The sequence below is a fragment of the Plectropomus leopardus genome, chromosome 18 (genome assembly GCF_008729295.1).
Source record: "Plectropomus leopardus isolate mb chromosome 18, YSFRI_Pleo_2.0, whole genome shotgun sequence".
Taxonomy (NCBI): Eukaryota; Metazoa; Chordata; class Actinopteri; order Perciformes; family Serranidae; genus Plectropomus; species Plectropomus leopardus.
Window position 1 is genome coordinate 28568372 of NC_056480.1, and position 27644 is coordinate 28596015.

Below are 27644 nucleotides of genomic sequence, written 5' to 3' on the forward strand. Positions count from 1 at the left end.
AGTGCGTGCGCAGTAGCGGTTCTAGACCAATTTTACTGGGGGGCCAGGCTTAGGCCAAGGGTTAAATGTGTCCAGGCTTGGGCCAAGGACACATTTAACCCAGGCAAAAGAGACAAAGACCAGGGTTCAAGCATTCAAAATCTTTAGTTGAAATAATAATAATAAAGTAAAATAAAGTACTGGCACACAGCAACAGTATTCCAGTTACAGTTAAGCTTTGTTTGAATATGTTAGTTACAATTTTCTACAATATTGCAAAAAATAAGAATAAAACAAACTAAATAAAACATTCTCATTGGCTTCAGCAACAAAGCAGTGTTCAGGCCTTCAACATTTTTAGTTCAGTATAAGGTACAATAACAACAAAATACCATAATAAGAGCATCAGTTAAATCCTTTATAAAGCTAGTTTAGAGGGTCTCTGCACCCCAGTCTGTTTTCCTTTATAGGATTTCACATTACAGCAACTGTATTCTGCGTTTTTGGTGATTTCTGGCAAACCGATTGATTCTTAATTATTGCTTCTGCCTCTCGTCAGGTGGTCAGCGTAGTAGCCTATTTTTTGAGTCATTTGTGCATCAGCCAGCCAGTGGTGGTGCAGTGCTCTAAGGGATCTGACTGGAAACAAATGCCACACGCATTTGTTCCGCCTTTTGTGTCGTGCAATATCACAATTTTTATTATTGTATAATTTTTGTTCAGAGTTGGGGGGCTACAGGGGGGTCCAGGTTCAGTGTGACAGGGCCCCTCCCCAGAACCACCATTGTGCTTGCGTAGGTGATGATGTGTTTTGTATGTGGCAGTGTCAGTACCCACTGTCATAAGGAGGAGGAGGAGGAGGAGGGGGAGTTGAAGGCCCTGAACACCCAGCTGTCTTGGTTACTCTTCATGGCAATCTAGTTAGTGGGTCCACTGTTGCAGTTTGGTTGAAAAAAATCCTTAATTCACCAAGCTGACTGTAAAAAAACATGCCATTTTTTCCCACGGCCTCTCTCTGCCTGCCAGTCGCCTGCTGTTTACAGTCCTCTAACTTCTTCCTCCACCACTAGGTGTTGTGGTGTCTTTCAGCTGCCCTTTCTGTTCTAGCAGTAGAGACCTCAAACTGAGCTCTGGTGGTGCATGCTGTGCAATACATACAATGAGTTTAATAAAAGAGGAATGCATGTATTGGCATTTTTGAAAAACATACCTTCCTACCTGGTATACCGTAATGCCCTGATACTGCCCAGGCCCCGAGGGCAGTTTTATTATGCTGTCATTGTGTAAAAATCCCATGATAAACTTTGAGCATATTGTAATTCAAGTGGAATAAGAGAACATTAGACAGAAGTTTCTGTTTTTCACTAGCGTTATCTGTAAACAGAAAAAAACAGGAATTATATCTATTGAGGAGATTGGATAGCGCACAATGGGTCTTGTGCACACTACAAATTCTCCCATTGTGTTTATTTTCCTGAATGCCCCCTCCTCCAAACACTGCAGGGAGTTGTAATCTCTGCAACATCTGGGATACTGTTCCACATCAGGCAGCTGGGAGGAAATCAGACCAGATGAGCTTGAGGTCCAACGCATACACCCGTGTGACCCACAGGCTTACACCCTCACGTACACACACACACACACAGATGCATGCGCTCTGCCAGCTACACACAAACAAGCTGAGACACATGTAGGATAACACTCACACAGATGAGCAGGTGACAAGGTTGTTGTGTGCGTTTCAAAAAGTGAATGGAGTGCTGCGGATAGTGTGTCAGAGAGGACGTCATGTGTGAGCTGAGGCATGTGCTGAAATCAGATCATTTACCCATAAGAGAGAGACATCGCTGCAGCCTGATCTACTTCTCTGTATGTCTCTCCCTTAGTTTAATGGTGTTTCACAATATACACAAAACAGGAAATATGTGGAACATGTTGGCCACCCTGTGATTTTACATGAGTGTGTGTGGATTTGACAGTAGGTGCTGTGTGGTGTGCAGGAGATCAATTTGGCAGACTGAGAGGGAAACACCATGGACAGACAGTATACTCACAGCAGCAGACGGATTATCCGCCTCTGGCATGTCAGTGGGCATTAACAGTAGCAGTCTGTTAAAGTTAATCCTTTACTGACATTTGTTCTGAACTGTGTTTTTTTTCTTAAATTGGTTTAAAAATACAATATTCTCTGAAATGTAGCAGTGAAAGCAACAATACTGTCATATTGTACTTTAAAGTCCTATAATATGCTCATTTTCAGGTTCCTACTTGTATTTTGTGTTTCTACTAGAGCATGTTTACATGCTTTAATGATAAAAAAAAGACTCACTCACACCGTCTGCCTGAATAGACCCGTATTCACCCTCTGTCTTAAATGCTCCGTTTTAGCGCCTGATTCTGTGTTCCTGTTGTCATTCGAAGTCATCAAATACTGCTTTTTGCTGTGATTTTGCTGTAAGATCCCAACGCCAAAGGCCGCCTTTCAAGGCTAAATGATATGCCACCAGGCGGTGTCAGCTTAGAATGTGGCCAGACAAACAGACAGAACTGTTCGCAGTGTTATGGTGCGCCTTACTGGTGTTAGGTTGAAATGCTGCCGGTAACATCGTGATACAGGGAGCATGAGGGTCCCTGTAGGGTGGGTGGGTGGTAGGGGTGGTAGATGGATCCAACAAACCCTGGACTACACACGGGAGTCTGGAGTTTGCTTTCTTTCTGGATTTGATTTTTTTCGTACACCACACCATGTGCCCTTTTTTCTAATCCTAACCATGCGTGCCAGCATGTGCTTTGTTGACATCCTGCCGTTGACTGCCATGTGCTTTTGTTGCCTAAACATAACCACATGCTTGTGTTAACATCCTGTCATGGTAGTGGCTTCCCGCAATGTCAACAGCACAAGTATATGTAGAGCGTAATATGTAGACACAGAAGTCCACTGGCAAATTATTAATTATTATTATTATTATTATTATTATTATTAAATAATAATAATATTTTTCTGTAACCTTATTTTAAATATATATTTCCATGATATTTAGAAATATAGTATATTTGATATTTTTCCCTATTATGTGATAGTTTTGTAATGATTCTGTTTATTTGAAAGCTAACTTCTAGGTCATCTTTTCATCACCTTTCCCATTCTTTTTTCTTTTTAGTAATTTCTGAGACATTTCATGCCAAGTTGCTAACCGTTTTTCCCCTATCTTTTTGACACAAATCAAACTAATTTGCTCACGGTTTAAAGGTTTAAATACTTGTGTAAGGCGTCTGAATGCAGCACAAGGTATACTGATGTCGATCCAGATTTGAAAGGGATAAAGGTACTGTTTCTGAATACCGACTGTGTGCATTTCTCTGTGGACTGAGTGTTTTGACACTTTCACATAATTTATGTAACACCTATACATCCTTTCAGTAAGAAACACATGGAAATCTAACATTTTACAATATTGGACCTTCAAAGCAGCTTTAATTATCTGAAAATGTTCACACAGATAAGACCTCTCCTCTCAGGGTAGCTCTCAACATGTGTTTTCTGGTGTGTAATGACAGCAGTGATATTGTCCATTATTGCAAGTAATTCCTGAGAATTATTTGTATTATATGTACATCCCTGTTTTTATGTTGTGTGGTCTCTATGTGGACGGGCGTCAGCAGAGCGTTTTATCTGACCCACTGTCAGAGGAGCTGAACTCCTGTCACCAGGCTGTCAGTGGAGCTGCTGATAACACTGCTTTAAAGGAAGATAGCCCTCCAACACACACACACACACACTCTCACTAACTCACTCACACACACACACACACACACACAATCAGGAAGCCAGAAGGATCCCATACCTCTTAGACTAAATACAGCCTGCTGAGACACCGCACTCCTATTGTTTTAAAACTTCATTTCTTTGTGACTATGCCCAGCAAGCACCGCTTACACACACACACACACACACACACACACACACACACTCACACAGTCGGTTACAGAGTACTCAGACACTGTTCAGCTATCTGATGGAGCTTTTGTTTTTATCTGACATGGAGAAGTATGTGTTTATTGATGCTCTCTTTATGTGTGTGTGTGTGTGTGTGTGTGTGTGTGTGTGTGTGTGAGTTAGTGCGAGTGTGTGTGTGTACATTTGATTTCACTGTAGGCCTGTTTAGAGTAACTGAAACTGTATGTTTGCCCATCTCACACAATGTGAAACCAAGGACTGTCAGAGAGAGAGGCAAAGGAGACAGCAGGTCAATTAAAGGGACAATTTTCATTAGCTGTGACAGCCTGGGAAAAGGAGGGTGTAAAAAAAACAAAAAAACAATTATTAGAGGCATTACATGGAAGACAACAGACGCCATGGCAATTTAACAACAAATAAACCTGTGGGACTCAAATGATGTGACCTGGAATAGAAGGAGCAAACAGCAGCAGGCAAACACAAAGAAAAGGATGTGGAGAAAAAAAACTGTATGCAGTGTGAAACAGGCCGGACACAGCCGGAGGATACTGGGCACCAGCTACAAAAGGCAGCCACAACACTGCTGCTGAACAGGAAACCATAAAACAGCACAGAACAGAGACTGCAGGTTTGGTTTAAAGTTGCAGTTTTAACAGTGTGAGAACTGAGCTGACAATATAACAAGTTCCAAGAGTATCAGTGGGGAGGACAGACTTCTTACCAAGCCACATCATTTCACTTCTCAAGGACACCTGCTTTTAATGATCTTAATTATGAGACCAATCTTTTAGATGTTCTTCGAGAGGGTTTTTATAAGAGCCCAGCCAGACGTCTCAACCACAAGGCCCTCATTCTGGCAAAGAAGCTCTTTTTTTCTGATGTAACTGACAGTTGTTGCCTGCAACCTTTACTTCCAAATAAGGTAAAATCGTCTGAAGGGTGACAATAAACAGTCACTGTTTGGTTTCATTGATTTTACAGGCAAAGTTAATGTAGCAGTAAGGGAGAGTATTACTGAGCCTGTGAAAACTGTGAAAACATTAGCATTTAGTTAGAGTCGTGTTTCTGGCCACCTGGTGAATATGGTGTCTCTGATACCCTTGTCCACCAAAATTAGAATTGAAAGCAGGTTTTTTAAACATGGGCAAACCCATCAAAAACAGGTTATAGACTGTTTTCCCAAAGCCAGTAGAGCAGAGCTGTGTACACGGCTGCAGCAGATGGGTAAATGTGTGTGTGGGCTGTTTTGTGTGTCACTGTCTATATCACGGACAGGCCCGAGAATAGATAAACAGTGGAAAACAGCATGGACAGAGGTCTTTGGAGACCTTACAGTGGTTCCTACTCTTTATACATTACTTACTTATTCAATCTCTCTTTCAAACTCAGTGCAGACTAATTTGGATCGATGTAGCGCTGCCTAGGTGGAGATGGACAGTATTTAGCTGTGGCACGTCATTGCATCTTGACAGTTAAGGAGCTGAAGTAAGCTTGTTCATCCAGGTGTTGTGTTCCTGTCAAGGCAGTAATTAAACGTTAGTGGCAAAGTCATTTGACCGGAATGTGAATGCAGATTGTTCACTTTCTCATTGCAAAAGCCAGATGTTAGTTTTTTTTTGGGCAGTGGAAAAGAGGCTTTAGCTCTGCTTTGGTTCTGCCAACTCCTGGGAAAAATACACAGCTCTTAAAGGAATACTTCATCTACAAAATGACCATTTGTGTATATCAACTACTGTTGTATGTTACCTTGAATTCATGAAAAAGTTTGTCTTGCATGGCAGTGCACGGAGAACATTCTTCATGAATTTAGGTAAGGGGTCAAATTACTCTGTGTTTGGAAAGCACTGACTATACGATACAAGCAAACACATACATATAACCATGTACTCACCTATTAAACAAAGTTATACAAATGCCAGTCTATACAGGTAGTTCTAAATAAAGTAGTGATGCACGATAATGATTATTTCAACCAATAACAGATCATTTCTAGCTTCTCGTGGCTGACAAAATACTGATAACCGATCATTTCTTTTGTTTGTTTTTCATTACCTGAGGGTAGGAAAGGCTGAGATGAAGTGAGTACAGAGGAATTTAACATTATAGCTCTGACCTAACCAAATATAACTGACATCACTACAGTTAACACAACATAAACAACAACAGTTCTGACTCCTAAAATGGACATTTTGTTTTCAAATGAAATGCTTTGACAGTCTGTCAAATCAGAGTAACTATAAATTGTATCACTCAATAAAAATGTAAAAGCTTTTATACAACCAAAAGCTGCTTAGCCTGTAGATAAAACACACTGACGAAAACAGATAGATAGTACTGTTGTAACTTCCAGAATATTTTGTGTTTTGAATATAAAAACAATGAATACATCAACATAAAGAACAGATCTTCAGCTTTCATACACACACAAAAAACCCATTTAATTCTAGCTTCTTCCATTCCTTTTTTATCAACATCTGAATTGGTGCATTTTCATAAAAAAAATACATTTCAGACAAAAAGATGTTAAAGAAAGTCATTTTCAAGGGCAAAATCAATTTAATTTTTAAAATATTTTTTGTTTGTTTTTTCCTCTTATTTTCTGATGCCAACTTGAATTGTACGAAAGTAATGCCGAAAATAATATTCAGTTATAGTGTAACTATAGAGTGGAACATTCCCCAAAATGGGCACCACAGCTGCAGAACAGTCCCTAAGTAACAGCTTTGTTGTGAACACTCTTGTTAGAAACTCACTACACCTGAATTCACCACACCACTCCTCTCGTCTTGCCTGTCACACACACACACGGAGCAGGAGGGAGGGAGGGGCGGTGGCCTGACGCCCCCTTACACCGGTGTTCTCTGGTTACTGGGAGCAGCAAGCACGGGAATAAATATATTTGCTCCTTGTTCTCTGATGATCTCAAAAAGTTGCTAAATGTGTCTCTTGTTGCTTTTGAAATATGATGCTGCTGAGAGGGTCTGAAAACCCGCTAAATAGCGATAAAGTCGGCACGTTAGTAGTCCTCTCCTCTTGTCACCCTGGCACCTTAGATTGTCTTGTTCGTTTGTTTTTGGACGTGAAAATTTATAACATCCGTAAACGTGTCCCCTACACTACAGTGAAAACACTGATTGACGGAAAATCTTGTAGATGGCGGGGAAAGAGATTTTTAAAAAAAAGAGAAAAAGAAACAATGGGGGAAACCCTGTTGCTGACTGCTAAGACATGTTTTGGACTGATCTAGCAGGTGCAGCAGTTTGACACACAGCATAATGCAGTATGTGTTGTACTTGCAGAGAATGTGTGCATGTTATTATCGGTTCTATTTATCAGCCAAAAATTCTTGGAATATGACATCCTAAAGCCCATTATCGTGCCAATAATTATTGGGACCGATAATTATCGTGCATCCCTAAAATAAAGGATTATATAATACTGTGTATCCCAATAAGTTAAGGAGGAGGGCCCAGCTGTACTACTGAATTACTGTAAACAAACCATTGGGACAAGCATGGTAATGTGCTCAGCTACAGCTCCAAGACCTGATTGAGTTCTGAAGAATCAATAGTTTTGATGAAGAGAGAGAAATTATCCGCTTTACAAGATTTTATGAATGAGCAGCACTTCAGTATCAGTCCCTGTGATGTCACTGATGAGACTCCTTCACACCAAGTCTCAATGTACAAGTCTCAATGCCTCTTTGAATCAGTTTCTCTCCTACAGCGAGGTGAAGAGAAGTCATCACGTCGACAGCTCTTCCTGCGCTCTGTCTGCAGAGAATAACCAACCAGCTGGCGAACTCCGGCTCTGCCTCTGTTCCTGATGCGCTCGCTCGGAATTGAAACGCTGCGAGCATCTGACGCCTTTGGTGTAATACGAGAGCTGTGAGGTGCTGTGAAGTGCTCTCTGTCACTACATAAAGGCTCAGGATTTGGGGAGTTCTGGCAAAATGACTGTACCTTTCAGATCACTGGCGGGGGAATTTACTTTCTAGATATTCCTTTCATTTAACAACAGAGTTGAGCTACACAGGCTTCATTGAAATATTATCGTTTTTTCTTGTGCAGATGTCAGTGTGGCTGCCAACTCTGTGGTAAAAATAAATCTGTGGACTGTAAATATCATCAGTCACTCATAAACAGACCATAATTGTTTGGTTTAGACAAGAGGGCAGTGGAGCTGCGTGTGCGTACATCTTACATCAGTGGATTGTCACATGAAAAATGAACCGGATTATATAGGGCCTCTGTACTGAGGTGATACATATGGTGTGAGTAGGGCTGCAATAGCATGAGATTTTCATGGTACCATAATCGTTTCAGAAAGTATAGGGAATTGCATAATTGCATGAATTACAATGACCCTTAACCCTTTAAAAGCTGGAGCAACATCGCTTTTCTTGTGTTGCTTTCACATGCCTTTAACAAGTGTTTAACTCTTAAAACCTATATGAACATCACTTTTCTTTTGCTGCATTCAGATGCCTTTCACACGTATTTCAATCTTTGTACTGGTTTAATTTCTTTGGAAAACAATGGTGAAAAGGCAACTAAGCCAAGAAATGTCTTACAAGTTACAAGAAATAAGTAGATTTAGAAAATTATTTTGAAAAAGATAGGGATTTTGTTTACAGAAAACTATATTTATAATCAGCATACTTTTTAATTTAAAATCATGTTACAAAATTATAATTACTCTAAAGCACTAGGGTAATTTCCTTTGTTTTTCACTTTTCTTTTTTTTGCTATTTATCAGGTAATTTTCTTGTACTTTTTCTTCATTAATTTCTCGCAGATTTTGGGGCCATTTCTTCTTGAGTTGCTTATTGACTTCTTCCCATATTTTCAAAAGAAACTGATCAAATTTGCTCAGGTTTCAAATGGTTAAACCTTTGGACCCTGAGGAAATTAGCATGATTTGTTTCAAAAACGTAAAAAAAAAAAAAAAAGCAAATAGCAACTTGGTAAGAAATGTGACGTGACTTGCAAGAAATCAGCAGATGTAGAAAATTATTTTTTTAAAAACTAGGGGAAAACTGTAATAAAAATTATCATGTTACATATTTAAAATAATATTACAAAAGGTAACTTTGATAGTGTTTTGTTTTTTTTGGGGGTTTTTTTTTGTGTTTTTTGTTTTATTTTTATTTATTTAAATAATTTTCATGACATTTTCTTGTACTTTTTACTCATTTCTTCCTAATTTTTTTGGGTCATCTCTTCTTTAGCTTCTCGAGATTCTCTGATCAGTGACATTTTTTTTTTTTTTTTTTAGTCACTGTTGAATAGCAAATGTACACTGTATAATAGCGGTCCACTTACATACCACAGTACCACTGCAACCCTAAATATGAGGCAAAAAAAAGATCAGCTGGTCAAGAATTGCCGTCTGAAAGACTGATTCCATGTTCAATTATATCATCATTTGTGTTCAGTTATTGAATAGTTACACTTTGACTCTAAAACTATGGGTTAGGACCCAAAATGAGTCAGAATAATTAGTGAAATATCAGTTTGTTCTTGCAGATCAGAGAAAAAAACACTTCAGACGGAGCTCCTGATGCTTTGGCTGCACAGACCTGTTTGTGGTGATGCTGATTAAAGACAAACTGAGAGCTGATGGGCTGCCAGCAGCAGAGCAACACTGTGTTTGTGTGTGCACACCTTTTATGTGCAGTTATTTCAGGCCTTCAAGCGTTCAGTTATATCCAAACCCAGTTTGAAAGCTGCTGTCACTTTTCTCACTTGTTTCACTTTTCCTAGTGAAATGATTTGGTGCCCACATGACTCAGTGGGCGACAGAGAGAGAGGCATGATGAATACGCCTGGAGGCCTATTAACTGAGTGTTATGGGCAGAGGCCCGGGCACATCGTGCTTGCACACCTCCGTCCCCGAGAGGCCGTGCTCACGCAGCCCCTTGCTGCCTTGACAAGCAGCCAGCCAGCCAGCGTCTCGAGGAAAACAAGCAACACCATAATTATCCCGTCCAACCACAGCATCACTTCCTGCAGGTCGCAGATCCAAAAGACTCGGTCTCCGTGGCTACCCTGTTGCCAGGAGACAGTTTGGGTGGGCCGGGTTGATGTCTTTGATATGACGGGCAGAGGTAACAGAGGCCAGGGTGTTACAAAATAACACGTCTGCAGATTATCAAGTCTTTGCTCCGTTAGTGCACTAAACTGCAGTGTTTATACCTTCTGCATCAAGTTGCTGGACACAGTCAAGGGAAATAAAAAGTCAGTATTACTGAAGGTGCCCTGTTGAGAGTTCTTCTAAGGAACAAGAAAGCAACATTAGGTTTGCATTCTGTGATTCACCAAAAGGTATGCAAAGTATGCATTCTTGAGGTCTGACAAATATGCAGTGGGGGAAGTATTTAGTTCCTTTACGTAAGTAAAAGTACTATTACCACACTGTGAAAATACAATGTTGCAAGTTCTGCATCAAAAATGTGACTTGGGTACATGATACGAGGTACAAGGTAGATTTATTGTAATTTTTCTTCAACGTATTTTAAGAAGAAATGAAATTAAAGTTGATCCTAAATCCTGCTACATCTTTTTGGCGTTGAAGGAGGAGTTGAGGAGTCTCACAGTCTGGGGAAAGAAGCTGCTCTGTAGTCTGGTGGTTCTGCAGCAGATACTTCTGAATCTTTTTCCAGATGTCAGCAGAGTGAACAGACTGTGGCTGAGGTGGCTGCTGTCTTTCAGTATCCTGTGGGTTTTGTGCAGACACCTCACTTCAGCGAGGTCACTGATGCTCTGTAGATGGGAACCAGTGATGTTCTAGGCAGTTTAATCACCCGCTGTAGAGCCTTCCTGTCCTGGGCCGTGCACGAACCATGATGTTTCCAGTCAGTATGCTTTCTATTGCTCCTCTGTAGAAGTTAACCAGGATCCTGCTCTGGAATTTAGCCTTCCTAAGTTTCTGTAGGAAGTAGAGCCTTTTCTGTGCTTTTATAATCTGGGTGGTGATGTGTGAAGATAGGTTCTCAGTGATGGTAATTCCAAATAACCTATTGCTCTTTACCTGCTCCACCTCAGCTCCACTGATGTAGACAGAGCTGTGTGTCTTTGCCTCCTTCTTTCTAAAATCAACAATCAGCTCCTTGGTTTTACTGATGTTGAGCAGTAGGTTGTTCTCTGTGCACCACTCTACAAGATTGTTGATTTCCTCCTGCTATGAACTCTCATCGTTGTTTGTAACTGTATCAGGAAAATATACTTAAAGTATGAAAGTAAAAGTACCTAATTAAGAAAAAAATACAAAAGAAAAATAAGACGAAAAAAAAAGAAAATTACTTAAATGCTTATTAAAATAATTGCAAAACTACCCAATTCAGAAAGAAAATCATCCAGTCTGTCAATAAAAATTTAGGCTGTACTTGATAAACTATTGGGTAGGTTAATTTCTAACAAAACAAAAAGTGGGATAAAAAGAAGAAAAAGTACCCAAAATTTGTACTTAAAGTCCGTGTTAATTAAAATGTGTTCTGAGTTTGTCACATCACAGAAAGATGTGTTATTAAACACCTGACCAAATTTGAAAAATCGACAAGTATGTTAAAAAATCATGAAAAAATGCAGTATTCTCTGATCTGAAATGCTGGGGGTGTGTCTGCTGGAGGAGCGGAGGCCACGCCTATGCTATGCTAATGATGCTTCTAGTTTTTATACTGCTGAATTGTCAGGGGCGGGGTTATGCTGAGTATAGCTCAAGTGTATCATCGAGCCATGGTTTTAGGCCCGCCCAAAAAATCAAAACAGGAAAATGGTGAAAAAACAGTCAACCGTCTAACTCCATTATTCAGTACTATATAGTTAAGGGTCTTTGTAACATGTTTTCAACAAGCAGTTTCCAACATTCATAATGTGTTTTAAAACAAATCTCTGAATTCACTTTACACGGACTTCAAGTACAGTACTTGAGTAAATATACTTAGTTAGATTCCACCACTGCAAATGTGTTGATTGTAACTCTTGCACAGAAAACAATTTTGTGAATATTTTACATCCATGTTTGTGAGATAGCCGTCTTCCATTTCTTTGTTAGCACATTGCAGCCAAGCAGCGACCACCGAGGCTGAAAAATAAAGACGATGTGAAAGTGCCAGAAACTGCAGTTCCTCTAATGTCCACTTAAGGCTTGCTCTAAAAATAGAGTCGATCCCTATAGACCCAAAGATAAAATGCCAAACTTTACAGCAGAAATTAACATGTTTACAGCCTGGCACAAAATACAGTTTTGATGATTGTAGCTTATTTCAGCACTAATGACAACTGTACCAGAGGGATTTTTTTTATAACTCGCCTGTTTACATTTGATCAAGGCCCAAGGTTACGTATATTAAGGGGCAGGGCCGCGCAAGTGACAGACTACAGACTGTGGCCAGTTTACACTGCCTGTCTGAGGTGGGAATGTCACACCGTTATGCTCCTTCGCCATTCTATACATAAGATGCACTGGCGGGATGTAAGCATGTGTGGGGAGGTGTGAGGTTTTGATTATGTATTATGTTGGCGAACACACTGCGGGAAATATAAAAAGCAGCTGTGAATTAGCAGCTAATTCAAAGAAGGACAGCGGTCATAATGTGCCTGCTAATCGGGAAAACAATGAGAATTGGAAGTTCTTTATCCTCCGAACAGAGGACCAGATCAGCCGCCATATAACAGAGACTGTAAATGATTGTGACATGTTAAGCCTTTGTTATTGTTTTAGAGAGCACTGCTGACGCGTATGTTATGTAACACTAGAAGGAAGTGTGCATCTCCTGGTGGATGGAAAGCTAGAGACAGCACGAGACGTAATTTTAAGCTGGGCTGTAACGTTAGCTAGCTCAGCGTTGCTAGGTGAGCTAGCAGTAGATGCACGCCTCCGTGTGCGCTGTGATTTCCAAGTGTAGTTTGCTTGAAAGAAAATAGTTCCTGCATGACAACACTGCTCACAACAAGCTTTGTGGATTATCTCCAGTAATTGGATCATGATTTCTGGAAAGAGACATTGCTGTCAAGTTTATCAAATGTTTTTGTTTTTTCTTGTCCTTTTAGCTCCAAAAGCCAAGTGCCATCTACAGTAGTTCCATTATATTGGAGAGTGAGCAGACATCTTGACGGCCCATATCTCCACCACTCTGCAACTCACACCAAAACCATCTCGACTGATAAACAGCACTGCAGGTAAGGGGAAAAATATGTGTTTTGAATTTGGGTTGAACTACCCCTTTAATAGACCTTTGTAGCCTGCTCCTAATCTCTGCTTCAGGCTACAGCCTCAAGACTACATTAGCTTTACCATACAAACCTCAAACACAGGTCAAGTTGTATTGTGGGTAATGTAGACGTCAGGTTTTGATGAGGAAGAAGAATGTTTGGATTAAAAAAGAGGATATCTCTGGCTCTGCTGAATTAATTTTATTAAATGAACTGTCCATCATGAATCTGGCAACATTTTAATGGATTAAAGTTTCTTTTTTTAAGTTTAGGCAGAAGCGACAATTGAAGGGAAAGTCTTTGTTTTAACTGCAGTTATGCTTGCGGGTATTTTAACCCCTGGAAAAGTGGATCAGCATCATCTTTCTTATGCTTCATTCTGAAGCCTTTCGCAAGCATTAAAACGATTGAACCTGAACGAATAAGTTTCTTTAAAAAAGGGAATACATTTGGAAATTTAAAAAACAAAACAAAAAAACAAGGGAAAAAATGTACTTATAATTATCATCATTATATCTTTAAAATTTTGTTACAGAAATAAAAATTCCATCTCTCTCTTTATATGTATTTAGCACTTCTTGTCAGGTCAAGTCCTTTTGTTTTAACTTTTAATTTATTTATTATTATTATTGTTATTTGCTTGTTTTCAGGAAATTTTACTGTATTTTTTACTAATTTTTGGGCAAGTTCTTGGAAAGTTGCTCATTGCCTTTCTTGTGTTCTTGAAAGGAATCAGGCCAGTTTGCACGGTGCCATGTTGTAACTTGTGTTTTCCCTTGTAGTAACAACCATTTTTGCAGACTCACATTTTCACAACATGTATGTCTCCCAGCCAAGGACCAAGCTGTTTAACTCAGTCGACCCCCTCAGACCAGAAAGCCTATTTTTAGTCCACACACATCTCTGGCCCGATTCTGTCAGTGCAGTTATGACTTAGCAGAGAGCCGAGTGTCGCTGCTCTTAAAGCATCACTGTCCAGGTCTCCTGAGTAGGTCACTCTACTCAATATGCATGTGAGGCCGCTTTGTGTGGGATTCACTGCTCCCCTCCTGCAGAGAAGAGGGGAGCTAAAGTGTGTATGCTGTTACTGTGCTGCCACCTGCTGGCCGCTCTCAGTCACGGTGTCTCAGCAGAAGAGAAGATTTCCAGAAAAACACAGCAGCCCTTTGCCCTGAACACTCATATCTGTCGCAGAGTGGGTGAGGGGTCATAGCGAGAGAACATCCTGTGTACTTTGCCCAGACCTCAGCCCACAACAAGATATTCTCTGGAGAGGACTTTTTCTCAGAATTTTGAAATGCCAGTTTGCCCTGACTGCTCTGACCACATGATGACAGAACAAACACGCAGCGAAAACACAGACTGCATCTCACATTTATTTACAAAACTTTACATGAGGTTGGATACAGAAACCCGGGGCATCATCTGACCTCAGGAATGATAAGTGAAGAGTCCTCGGTCAGTGCTGCTTCTCTCTTCAGAGTAAAGTGCATGATAAAGAGGCGAAAAGTCAAACAGCTGAGGCCGTGTCATGACTTTGGCTCAGTTAAACCTCTCACTGCTTCGCTCCCTCGTCCTGGCTTTTCTTCTCCGTCCTAGCGAGGATCTGAAGGACCGTCTGGTTAAAGTCTTCAGGCTGGTCGGCGAAAACATAATGGCCTGCTCCTCTGATCACCTGACAATCACAAAGACACATTTGAACAGGAGTCAGATTGATTGTTCACAAACTCTGGCACAGATATTCATATCAAAAAGGACATCTGTCGTGAAACTGAAGTTGCTCAACAAAACTTTTGAACCCTTTGAAACCCAAGCAAATTAGGAATGAGCAAACCAAAAATTAGCAAGAAATTACCTGATATTAAGTAAAACAATAAAAGAAAAAAGAAAAAGAAACCAAAAAAAGCAAACGAGACTTGGAAAAGTACTATAACACTTAAAATTCTATAGCAATTTTAGATATGCAATTATGATTATTACACATATACTTTTTTCCCCTAGCTTTTTTATTTTTCCCTAGACATAGTTCCTTAGAAAATTTTCCCTAGCTTTTTTGAAAACTAAGTTAAATAAAGTACACAATACATAAATAATAATAATTAAATAATGATAATGCTAATAATAAAATCTTGTATTTTTTTGCAATTCATGAAACTTTTTCTTTTTTTTTTTTTTTTTTACCGGTTGCTCATTGCCTTTTCCCCTCTTTTTTTGGAAGAAATCGCACCACAGAGTTCAAAGGTTTAGATACTTGTGAAAGATGTCTGACAGCAGCACAAGAAAAATGATGTGGCTCCAGGTTTCAAAGGGTTAAAGAGCCCACCTTGATTTGCACATCTGGCCTGGTTTTCTTGAACGCGTATCCAGAGTCACTGTCAATGCTGGAGCGTGATCCGTAGATGAAGGAAATAGGAATGTCGGCCCGAACCTGTCCAATCCTCTCCAGCATGGGCCTCTTGGCCCAGCCATATGGGATGGTCATGTTCTTAAAGGCTGTTTCTCCACTGGAACATAGAGACGTCATGTTGGAGATCATGTTGGAGAAACATAAAGCAGCAGCGCATGTCGGCTCGGAACGTTTCTCACCTTGGAGTCTGAGCGTTCAGGTGGTAGATGTAGTCCGACACCGTGTTGTCGTCAAACACAGACGAGTATTTCTGCTTGAAGTCTGAGCGGATGGTCTGGACCAGCATTGGACCTGAGAGATATTAAATATGATAACTGCAAACAAAGCAGAGCACTGACAGGACAGCTGGCAGCCTCTCCTCACCTCTACGTTGCATGTCATGTTTTTGAAATTCTGTCTTACAAACTGAGATTGAGTTCTGAGTAATTCTTTCTAAAGCAGAAAATAGAAAGAGAGAATGGCTAAACTGATGACATGCTTATCATGTTTACCTTTTTCAGCCAAGTGAAATCAGAGTTATGACAACACAAAGCACTTAAACATGGAGCAACTTCATTTTTGTGTTGGCAATACAGGAACCTATTTTTTTATATAGAAAATGTTTAAAAACAGCAGGCATTTTCGGAGAATAGGAACTTCTCAATTCTAACAACGAGGGCTACACAATATGTAAAAACAATTACATTGTGATTATTCTAAGAGATACTGTGATTGTGTCATGAGTCACAATTTTAGTGAAAATGGTTTTTTTTATACATTTAAAAAAATAAATAAATAAATAAAAACATCTGTAAATCAGTGGATACTTCTTTGAGTGTCAAAACTCCAGTGAAATGACTTTATTGTGTCATTATCACAATCTGATCCATATGGTCTGATAACATTTGGAAAGGCTAGAGGAGCTGCATGATTTAATCCCTCTTCAAGTTAGCATAGCGCTAAACTTGAACTCAATTCAGCAAGAAACTTTTTTAAAGGATGAATGAGGGCCCGCCTAAAATGCTGCAACCAGTTCATTTTTCTATACTTTCATTGTGTAAACAACTCTAAAAACGATTAAAAAAGCAAAAAAAAAGAAAAAAAAAAGAAAACATGGAGAAATGGACTGACAGTGAAGTCCACACTTTACTGAGCATGCATGCAACACGTGAACTACAACCTGATTTTGACTCAACAAAACAAAAGTGATGCTGCTATAACAACCATCAGCCGGCTCACTGTACATCACCTCAGAGTTCCTCGTGGCTGTGCAGATGAAAAACATGAACAAAAAGCCCCACGAGGTCTGCAGTTCTCAGAGTAGCTGTTCAGAGCAGCTCCTCTCAGGGAGGACCCTGAACTGTTTGGTCCGAAAATCTCACAAATAAACTGAGGTTTTGCTTTTAGTTATATGTTTTTTTGATGCTTACAATTGATAGCCATCATGTTATTTTGAAAGCCAATCCTCAAATTATACAGAATATTTAATAGAAGGGAGAATATATCTCAGTGTGTTAACATGTAAGAGAGTGTGAGTGTGAGTGTGTGTGTGTGTGTGTGTGTGTGTGTGTGTGTGTGCGCATGCGCGTGCTGACCTAGAGGCCCAGCCAGTCTGAGTCCAGCCAAAGGGTTGAAGGGGCTCATAACAGCCCCCATGGCTCTGATCCACATTGGGATGGAGTTGTGGTTGGGGTTGTCTGGACGTGCTGGGAAGCCCCATGGCTCCACTAGCAGCAGATGTTTAACCCTGCACACACACACACAGACACACACGCACGCACGCACGCACGCACGCACACACACACACACACACACACACACACACACACACACACACGCACACATACACACACAGTGACAACAAACATTTTTTTGGTGTAATTTTGGCGATTTTAAATTTTGGCCTTTTTCAACTTCAGTCATACACTTTTGATGATAGCATTCATAAAGTATTCTGTTTCTACTCAGTGGTAATTACTAAAAAATATGTTGTTAACATAATTCATAATTAAATGGTAATTAACTGTAAAAAAAAAAAAGGGGGGGGAGGGCAGAGAACATAAAAAAAGCATCAAAATAGAGCTTGTTCATCAAAAAGGAGGACCCCCCCCCCCCCCCCCCCCAAAAAAAAAAAAAAAAGTCAGAGCGATGCACCCAATGTCCTCATATTCTAGAAACGCCACTGGTCATAGGTTATAAAGCCCGGAGCTGCTCCATGGACAACATATTGGGAAACATGTTCTAGATGACACTGAGAGCCCCCAGGGAATGTTCTGAGTATATGGGAACATTTTCTGTTTCACTGCAAGAGAATAAAGCTCATTTGGGTATAAAAAAGGAAACAAACATTTTGTAGATACACAAAGTCAGGCTCCCATTCATCGTCTATAGAGCACCTCCAGATTTTATACCAGTAGTACTTAACTTACGGCCCATGGGCAAAATCTGGACCGCAACAAGGTGCTGGGTGGCCCCCAACCATTTTCTAATTTACAGTAAAAATAAAGTGATTGACAATGGGAGTTATTTGTGTACTTTTATACAAAAGGTGCTAGAGTGCATAAAACAGCATCAAAATTGAGCTTGTTTATCAAAAAAAGTGCCAGTAGAGGATCCCCTGCACTCCTGACCTAAGAGATCCTACTGAAGCTTCCAATGTCCCTAAATCCTAGAAATGTGCTAAAATCCTCAGACATCCCAAAATCCTAGAAACATCCTAAAATCCTAGAAAGATCCTAAAATCCTAAAGTGTCCTAAAATCCTAAAATGTCTTAAAATACCCAAATGTCCTAAAATCCTAGGAACATCCTAAAATCTACTTAAAACTTCCTAAGATACTTCTCTTCCTAAAATACCCAAACGACCTTAAATCCTAAAAAATCCTAAAATCCGAGAAATGTCCTAAAATTCTAGAAATGACCTAAAATCCGAGAAATGTCCAAAAATCCTCAAAATTTCCTTAAATTCTAGAAACATGTATGGGGCTGCTGCAACTGCCCTTCTGTCACCTTGCAAAAGTGGCCCCTCAAGCAAAAGCAAGTTGAGGATCGCTGCTCTCTGCCCAATGACATCTTGAGTTTGAGACTTCCTTCTCGGTTTTTGACTCTGAGAGAGCTCATGTTCATAAATACTGACTGAGTTGTCCTCAGGCATGGACATAACACACTAGTATTGTTAATTCAGGTGGGGCTCCCCTTTAACAAGTGAACTGCCTGACCAAGCCTGTGCCCTCCCTCCCACACACACACACACACACACACACACACACACACACACCTGTGTGGGTATTTGAGTGTGTAGGCAGCAGACAGGTATCCTCCGAGGTTGTGTCCCAGTAGCACCATCTCCTCCAGTCCCACCTTCTCCCTCCACTCCTCCAGGGCTGCCACAAACTGCTCCTCGGCCTCCTCAGGGTCGGTGCTGAACTGGGGCCGGCTGCTCCTGCCAAAGCCCAGCAGGTCTAGAGTGTAGACCGGTTCACTGCTGGAGAGAGAGTCCAGGTTTTGGGCCCAAAGGGCAACACCACCTCCAAAGCCGTGCAGCAGAACCAGAGGAGGCCTGGGTTGGGCGGGGGGCTGGGGGACAGAGCATGGCTGAGTGGAGAAGGCTAAAGTCCACAGATAGTTGCTGTTGGATATGCGGACGTGCTGCCTGGAGAAAGGCCGCTTCACACCTGCAATGAGAGTTGATGGAGGGGGGGGACAAGTAAGCTAACCAGACTCATCCTAACTGCTTCACATTCATTAGACTGATTTGTGTTTGTTCAATTACCAGCTCTGGTATTTTCAACCAAAACCTCTCAGAATTTAGACCAGGGATCCTCAACTTTCCCTGCTTGGCGGCCACTTTTTCAAAGTGACAAGAGGCCAAGGGCCAGTCCCAGCAGTCCCATACATGTTTCTCAGATAATAGGATGTTTCTAGGAATTTAGGGTGTTGCTAGTATTTTAGGACATTATAAGGTTTTTAGGATGTTTGAAGGATTCCAGGTTGTTTCTAAGATTTTAGAACAGAATATATTTCTCAGATTTTAAGATGTTTCTAGTATTTCAGGACATTTCTAGAGTGTTGGGGCATTTCTAGTATTCTAGGGCATTTCTGTGATTTTAGGATGTTTCTATTTAAGACATTTCTAGGATTTTTTGGATGTTTCTAGAATTTTAAGGTTAGGCCATTAGAGGCTTAGCTAGGGCCTCTGTTGTGGGGTGCAGGGGATCCTCCACTGGCACTTTTTTAATAAACAAGCTCTATTTTCTATTTTCTAGCTCTAAATTTCTAGTTTTATGCACTCTGGCACCTTATGTATACTAAAAGTACAAAAACAGTGTGATTCAAGTTTGTTGACATTTAGAAAATGTTTGCATCTTATCGAGGGCCAGATTTGGCCTGCAGGCCATAAGTTGATCATCACCGATTTAAACAATGCAACACAAACCACTCAAGTGGTTCAACAGCTCTTGAAGGCACACTTACTCTTGAGCATTTTTTCCTCTGCATCTTTCAGCTGAGAGGGAGAAGTGGGGCACCAAGAGGGAAGCCAACTTAAAATCCAGGAGCTGTGATGCAGACATGCACAAGCAGGCAGACACAACACATGAAGTGCATGCAAACACACACAAAGTCAAACAATGCATTGAACTTTGACCATATGACATCTGTGCTATCGGTGCTGCCGGTATGCGATCTATACAGTACTTTCCTGAAACTGCCTTTTAGAAAAACTGGACAGCATGCAAACAATAAACCGAAGGAAGCCCAGATACTTAATTTCCACCTTGTATTTAGAAACGTATGCCAAATGTCATTTAAAAAATGTTAATTTAATGTTATTTTGCTTCTAAATAGGTACGTGGAGTCAATAACAGACGATTTAAGTACTCAAAGAAATCTCTACTAGCCGCTATTTAATTCGGCATACGTGAAATGCAACAAGACACAATTACACCGACACAAATTCAATATTTGAAGCAGAGAGCGTGGAACGAGTTAAACAAAGTTGTTGTTTTTCGGCTGTCAGTGTACCGCTTTGTCTGAGGGAACACTTTGTACTCCAGCGGACCCCGACAGAAACTTAAACTTACGCTAACTGGTAACGTCCTTTTGGTATTTGACAGTAACTGAGTATACATTAACAAAGTTTTGGACTGTGTTTGGGGAAGTTTGTAAAGAAAGCTACTCCTGAGGAAGTCAGCAGCAGTTCACCAACACAATATAGCTGGGTGCTGACATTGATAGCGGAAAACAACAGAGCAGCTTACATAACCAAACAATCAACCATAATATCAGAGAGTATTTCATATAAAAAACCCACCTCTGCTCCTTGGCAGGTTGGATCTCCTCCGCCATCCTTCGCATGGTGTTTTGAGATGAGCTCGCGACCATGCGAGAAGGTACTGTCAGAATTTATTGTGATGCGTTCATGTACATCCCGTAAAATATTCAATCTATTATTGGATGTGAAAATGACAGCTATTGCAAATGGCTGTTTCACTATGTCTGTGCAGTGCGAGATTAATTTAGAATGCAATGTGGTAAACTGAAATGTAAATTCCGCTGGCAAGTTTTGAAGCACTCGCTGAAGTCTTTGCTAATGTGAGGGGTTGGCGGGTTTTCAGAGGGTTTAGTATTTGTTTGTCCAACTACCCTTGAAGGCAGCAGCATGGTCTTAAAGATACCGACCGTTAATTATGACTGACTTTGAACAGGTGGGCGTTCGTCGTCCTCGTCTTTTATTTTGTTCCAGTTTGCTCGGAGAAATTTACCCCACAGACACTTAATGCTGACTTTAAGAAGTTTTTTTCTGTAAGGCTGCATATTAAGAGGCGTTCAGGGCCAAACCAAAATCACTCCGACAAAATTACACAGCGGACCTCCAGTGACAACACAACACAGGTAATATACTTCTGTAAAACGTATGCAAAATAGTACACCCCATGAGACATGAATTTAAAAATGACGAATTAAACAATTTAATGTTTAAAAGAAGAGTGTAAAATGCAAGACTTAGTGGGGTTTTGTTGGGCTAGCATGTTATCTTGTCAATTACTGGATTAGCATCCCCTGTTCCAATTAAAGCTGGGGTAGGCAGTAAAATTTTTCAAGTGGTCTGAAAGACTGCAAGACTTCTGCACTTATTTTTCACTGTTTTCAGGAGTTAGAAAATCTGGGCTTTGACGAGAGATTTTTTTTTTGCTTATAGGTACAATTTGTAATTATAATTTATTATTTTTTTGGCAGTACAGCTAAGATGTGAAAGGGGAAAAGAGAGGGGATGACATGCAGCAAAGGGCTGAGAGTGGAATTGAATCTGTAGAGCTGGGGCGAGGACATACTTTATATTTTATATTTTGTTATATTTGTATATTTTAAATTCCGATAGGTATATACGCATATTCTATTTTTTAGCTTAATTTTATAAGTATCCAACTGTCACTTTCTCCTTCCTAACTTGTACTGCTTGAGCTGCTGTGACAAGTGAATTTCCCAGGTGTGGGATCAATAAAGTTTTATCTTATCTTATCTTATCTTCCCTTCCACAAATGCAGATGTACGTGCAAAACCATTCTCATGCCAGCGCTGAGTAGGCTGCACACCATTTCATAGTTATTGCAGCCTGCGGATACAGATTCTTTTATTATTATTTATCATTTTAATTTTGTCAGATGACAGTTATGTTCTTGATGCTGCTGGCTGACAAACAGTTTTCGCGACTCTCGCTGTTATGCGTTAAGTGTTAAGCGGCTCACTGGCAGACTGAAATGGAGCACAACCCTTGAATCAAAAGAGACAGAGTGCAACTTGTCATACTCTGAAAACCACGGCCATCGCTGGGACTATCGGTGCCACAATTTGCAACTAAGAGCTGAAGCACTAACAAAGTGCTTGTGGCTAGCTGAAAACATGAATTATTAGCATGTCAAAGGATTATTTTAGCATCTTAAGTATCCCAGAGAAGAAATGTCATATTGAAAAACCAAATATTGTAAGTCTGTCTCAGTGTCCCTGCTCCTTACCTTGTTTGTCTTGGTGTGCAATCCCGACATAAAGCAGCTTTTATGTATTTTTGGGTTGTTTGCTTGCAGACATAAATGACAAGGAGGCACCCTCATACCGTCACATACAAAGTCAATGGAGAGCGATGAATTGTTTTTCCCTCTTGTGGTGGTGGGACCTGAATGCACTCTGTCTTTGTGGAGGAGAATCCCAAGTAGTAATAGCTGCGGCAGAAGCAGCTATGGGACCCGCCCACCAGCTACATGACTCACCCACCATTAGCCACTAATCAGGCCCCCTCCCTCCTTGGGATGGAGGTGGAAGCCCTGATGAAAATGCTAAGTTTGCTTTGAGCTAGCTATGAAGTGTAATGCCTGGAACGCACTGCCTGCGTGAGCAGTATGAGAGTGTCACGGAACCTGTTTTTTGTTTGGTTGTTGCCGCCCATGCTAACAGATGAAATGGTCAGGTGTGGCACATTTAGAGAAAAGGTGGCTCGTTGATTTTTTTTCTGCGTGACGCATGTGGTCGCAGCAGGAACAGACAATGAAAATGGTGTTTTATCATTAAATTGACATTATACCACCTTTTACTACAGTTTCAGTGTCATTATCTCTCACAGAAATAAGGAAATACAAATACATCTGTTTTACTCAACCTTTCCTGTTTATTTCAAAATAAAAGCCCTCTGACAACGTTTCTGTCAACATATCCCTTCAGTTGTTGACAAAGCATTTAATTGTGAAATATTTGCAGGACCGTGTTGTTGACAGTGAGGAGCTTGCACGGCTTAATAAACAAGTGGAACATTTGCTTACAGTTGTGCAAATACAGAACTCAGTGACTGCAGAAGGGACGCAGCAACAACACTGCCAGTGTGAGCACCACGAGCCTGCAAGACGCAGCAGTTAGCGAGGCTCTGGCATGCAGTGTGTTCCGTGTGTTAGTTTAAAAGACAGGCAGGTTAGGTTAGAATGAGGGTAAGGGTTAGCATTACATCTCGTTTCCTAAAAACTGAGGTTTCTTCTTCTTTTTTTCCCCCCATTACAGGGGTTGTTTTTCGGGAGTTTTTCCTTAAGTGATGTGAGGGTCTAAGGGCAGAGGGATGTGTTTTGTGACAATGGGCTTTATAAATAAAATTGACTTGACTTTAATACATGAAATGGATTATTGTTGTTTGCAGAAAATAGTAATAATGTGTAATGTTTTGTTTTTTAAAGCTTGATTTTGAAAAGCGCATTTTGTGCGCGGAGCGATACAAGTGTATGTAAGCGAACCCTAAGGGTTAAATGATTCCCACTGGCAAACTGAACATTCTGTGGAGCCTGTTCAAACTTTCAAACTGTATGGAAAACAAAACTAAATGTCTAATTATCTGATTATCTATAGGGTTGATGCCCACAGACTTATTGTCTAAAAGAAGGTGAAATGAATGAATGTATGGGAAACAATGGGTTACTGTATGAGGTGTGTGCATATGCCCCTGGTTGTCTGGTGGGAGGGGCTTAGGACACAGCCTCCTCCAGCTTTAAGCAGTTACAACTTCACTCAGCCAATCGTAGGCTGTGAGTGCTAAATATAGCCTCCAGTTAATGACAATTAAGATGCTATTAAGGTCACATTTTTCTAAAATATCTTAAAAATGTTTACTGGAACATGATATGGAGTAAATGCCAATTTCACACACAAGCTAAACCTAATTTGTGTACATAAATGAAACATTTCAGCTAGTTTATCTTGAAGAATGTTGTGCTATGAAAGATTGTATTTTGCTCTTTCTAATATAAGTTTTCACTAACAACCGACTGGTGAAATCTCTTGCTTATGCTGCTGTGAAAAAAAAGTTAATTAGAATGAAATACACCAACAGAGATTTTCCTAACACCACCTGGAAGGGTTGAAAAATAAATCTTTGCATCTTGTGCGCAATGACAAACCAAAGAAGATGACTTTGGCTTGCCTCAAACTAATATCTGGGCTAATAATAGACAGGGAAACACAATTGCTGGCACAGAGATTAAACCTTTTCTTATCTGCATACATTTCGTACTATAATTTAAGATAAGGTAAGAGATTAAAGGAGAAGTTAATTTAATTCATTATCCTCAAGGGTTTGAGTGGTATAGAGTGATCCTGCTGCTGTAGGAGTAGCACTTTTTCTATCTCACTTTTTTCCCTTTTTTAACTTTTACTCTCACAGTGAATCTCATTAAATCTTAAAAGGAGGTTTATCTTATAGATTTACAGAGGTATTACCCTTGAAAATGTCAGGAGCACCCTTCAAAAATGATTCTGTAGTCAGTGTTCGCTGTAGAGTTTTTAAGTTGTGTCTTCAGGAACTGTAAGCCACTTCTCAGGGCTGAAATAACCTACAAACAATATGCATTATATACATTTTGTGTGCATAGTGTCAGAGGGATGAAAAGACAACATTTGACAAACTTAATCCTTTTAAACCTGGAGCATCATCACTTTTTTGTGAACATAATAAGACAATGACCCTCAAGTTGCAAGAAATTAGTAGACTTAGAAAAATATCTTTAAAAGGATAGGGAAAATGTGTAGGCAAAAAAGTTATGGAAAAACAATATATATTACTATTGATATTGTTAGAAATACAAATGTAAACCATATATATATTTTGTTTTTAAATATCCAGGTCATTTGCTTTTTTTTATTTCTAACTTTTTTTTAAAGAAATCAAGGCAATTGTTTAAAGGGATAACTCAGGTATTAATTCCTCCCACATGGCATATAATCCCCTTTTAACCCTTCAAAGCTGGAGCGACATTACTTTCGTTGTGTTTATTTCGGATGCACAAGTACAAGTATCACAAGTATTTAAACCTTTTAAATACTGAGCAAATTGGTGAGATCTTTGTCAAAACATTGGAAAAAGGCAATTAACAACTTGGTTAAAAATGTTTCACAAATTGCAAAAACATAGATTTAGAAAACAATTTCTTAAAAGGCTATGGAAAATGTCAAGGGTATAATGTACAGGAATACCCCCCCTCCATATTTAAAAATATGTTACAGCAGTATTTTAATTTTTAAGCACTTTTTCCAGGTCATTTATGTTCTTGTTTTTTTTAATTTTCATTTCATTTGATTTTGCTAATTTTAGGTTAATTTAATTTGTTTTCTTTTTTTTAAGTATTGGCATGCTAATTTGGAGGTAATTTCTTCTGTCATGTTTTTGGAAGAAATCAAGTCAATTTGCTGATGTTTCAAAGACTTAAACACAGTGATGAGTTGCAAAACAGCTTCTGTTTCCTGTAAATGATTTTTGATTTTCTCTCTCACAGGTCAAGGACGATTTGGAGAGCCAAACCAGCCGTACTCCACAAGGTGGCGTACTTGTGTTCTGGTAGTACACACACACACACACACACACACACACACACACGCACACACGCACACAAACACTCTACTTTGTCCTTCATTCCTTTAACACAATTTTCCTCTCATACCACCCACTCCTGGTGGCTCTCGGACTATGGGCTGACTGAGTGGTTCCTGAGTGCTTCATTTCCTTCGCTCTCACACATGCACACACTCTTCCTCCCGTGTGTTACTGTCGTTCACTCTGCTGAGCACTCAAAATTTCATAAGCCAGCAGACAATGAGGCTGTAGTGAAGCCCATAGAGGTGCAGTGCTAGTATGAAGTCTGTAGCTGTCTGGAGACCAGTAACTGGGTGAAGCTTTTAGTGAGGAGACGGTGTAAAGCTGAAGCACGGAGCTTGCCTGCTCACTGCATCTCTCGGTCTCTCTCTAGTCATGCTAGCTTGAGGTTACGGCGTATATTTTTCTCAGAGGCTCAGAATCAGTAACGTGGTCTGGCGGTAAATTAGCTGAACAAGGAGTGTGTTTAGTGTAATCAGCGCTGGGACAATCAGGAGGACGTTTCACAAAACAAGCCGTCATGATTTGGTCTCAGTTGTCTGATTGTGTAATCTGATTGTTCTTGGAGGTGAGTATAGTGTCAGCACAGGAAGCACTTTACTCTTCTGGAAGCAGGCATCCTGTGGAGGTCTTGCATGCAGAAGTCTATATGACGAAAGCTCACGCAGTATGGAATTATGTAGCAGATCAAGGACAAATGTCATTTTGTTTTTAAATTTTGTTTAAAAAATGACTAATAATTCTCCCTTCTTCTACCTAGTAATTAGGCTTGTATGCAGTCGTAAAGTCATGCTTACATCATCGTCTCAACATGAATACATTTGATACCCTGCTAAAGTTGGAACTGAAACCAAATACACTCCTCACATTATTAGAATTAACAAAGCACGGGCATTGTAAAAAAAAACCTGCTTGGATTTCAAGTGATTACAGGAATAAATTAAAACTGTGTCCCACTTCCATACTCTAGACTAGTTTTAAGCAGGCTTTGGGTGGAGTGTGTTCACTCTGGAAAGGTGACAAAATGAAGAATACTCATGAAAGCCAGTACACATTTTACAAAGGTTCAGTTTTTATGCATGCTGTTGACATGCACTTTTGTACCATATTATATATATGCTGATCATATAAAGAATGATTCTTTAGATGTGTTTCCCTGTTACAGCCCATCATAAATGGTCTTCTCTGCTGTAACTCCACTGCGCCGCTAGCAATTAATGCTACATCCGGGAACTATTGAGATGCTCCACCTTCTGCCATTACTGTGAAAAACATGTTGTGAACTGTCTCATGCTTAAATTACACTTTGGCAGGGAGATTTAAAGGACTGACTCAAGAGAGATAGAGAGAGAAAGAGGTTGGAGAGAGAGGGAAAGTGACAGAACATGTGGAGAACTGGGAGAGAGAGAGACAGTGTAAGTGAGAGAGGGATGGGAAACGAGAGAAAGAGAAAGTAGCGAAAGTAGAAGGTGAATTAGTTGGCAGTTTCTGCTTCTCCCTCCAAAGCGGTGGAAGAGGTGTAAATAACATGCAGTATAGAGTGATAATCATCATCTTTGTATCGTCATCGCCATCACCATGTGTAATGCCACTGCGGGTCGGGCTCGGGTCGGGCTTGGACAAAAACTGTGTGGGTTCATGTCGGGTCAGGCCTGATTTTTTTAGGCCCGACCTAAGCTCTCAGCCATGTTACCCAGCTCTAATTGTT

General features: G+C 40.1%; 1 protein-coding gene across 1 annotated transcript; it reads right to left on the reverse strand.

Annotated features, from left to right (window-relative positions):
• Positions 1 to 14515: 14515 nt before the first annotated feature.
• Positions 14516 to 20936, reverse strand: LOC121957690 (1-acylglycerol-3-phosphate O-acyltransferase ABHD5-like). The gene is made up of 7 exons (XM_042506428.1): positions 20849 to 20936; positions 20011 to 20093; positions 18815 to 19211; positions 17134 to 17285; positions 15739 to 15850; positions 15476 to 15656; positions 14516 to 14827 (listed from the first exon to the last, which is right to left on the reverse strand). The coding sequence occupies exons 1-7, from the start codon at positions 20917 to 20919 to the stop codon at positions 14708 to 14710; spliced, it is 1116 nt and encodes a 371-aa protein (XP_042362362.1). The 5' UTR covers positions 20920 to 20936; the 3' UTR covers positions 14516 to 14707.
• Positions 20937 to 27644: the final 6708 nt, after the last annotated feature.

Coding starts and splice junctions, on each gene's coding strand:
- LOC121957690 (XM_042506428.1), bottom strand. CDS start 20,919: ATGGTCGCGAGCTCATCTCAAAACACCATGCGAAGGATGGCGGAGGAG. Junction 19,212..20,010: donor AGAGGAAAAAATGCTCAAGA/GTAAGTGTGCCT, acceptor CTCTCATTGCAG/GTGTGAAGCGGCCTTTCTCC. Junction 15,657..15,738: donor CTGAACGCTCAGACTCCAAG/GTGAGAAACGTT, acceptor TCTATGTTCCAG/TGGAGAAACAGCCTTTAAGA.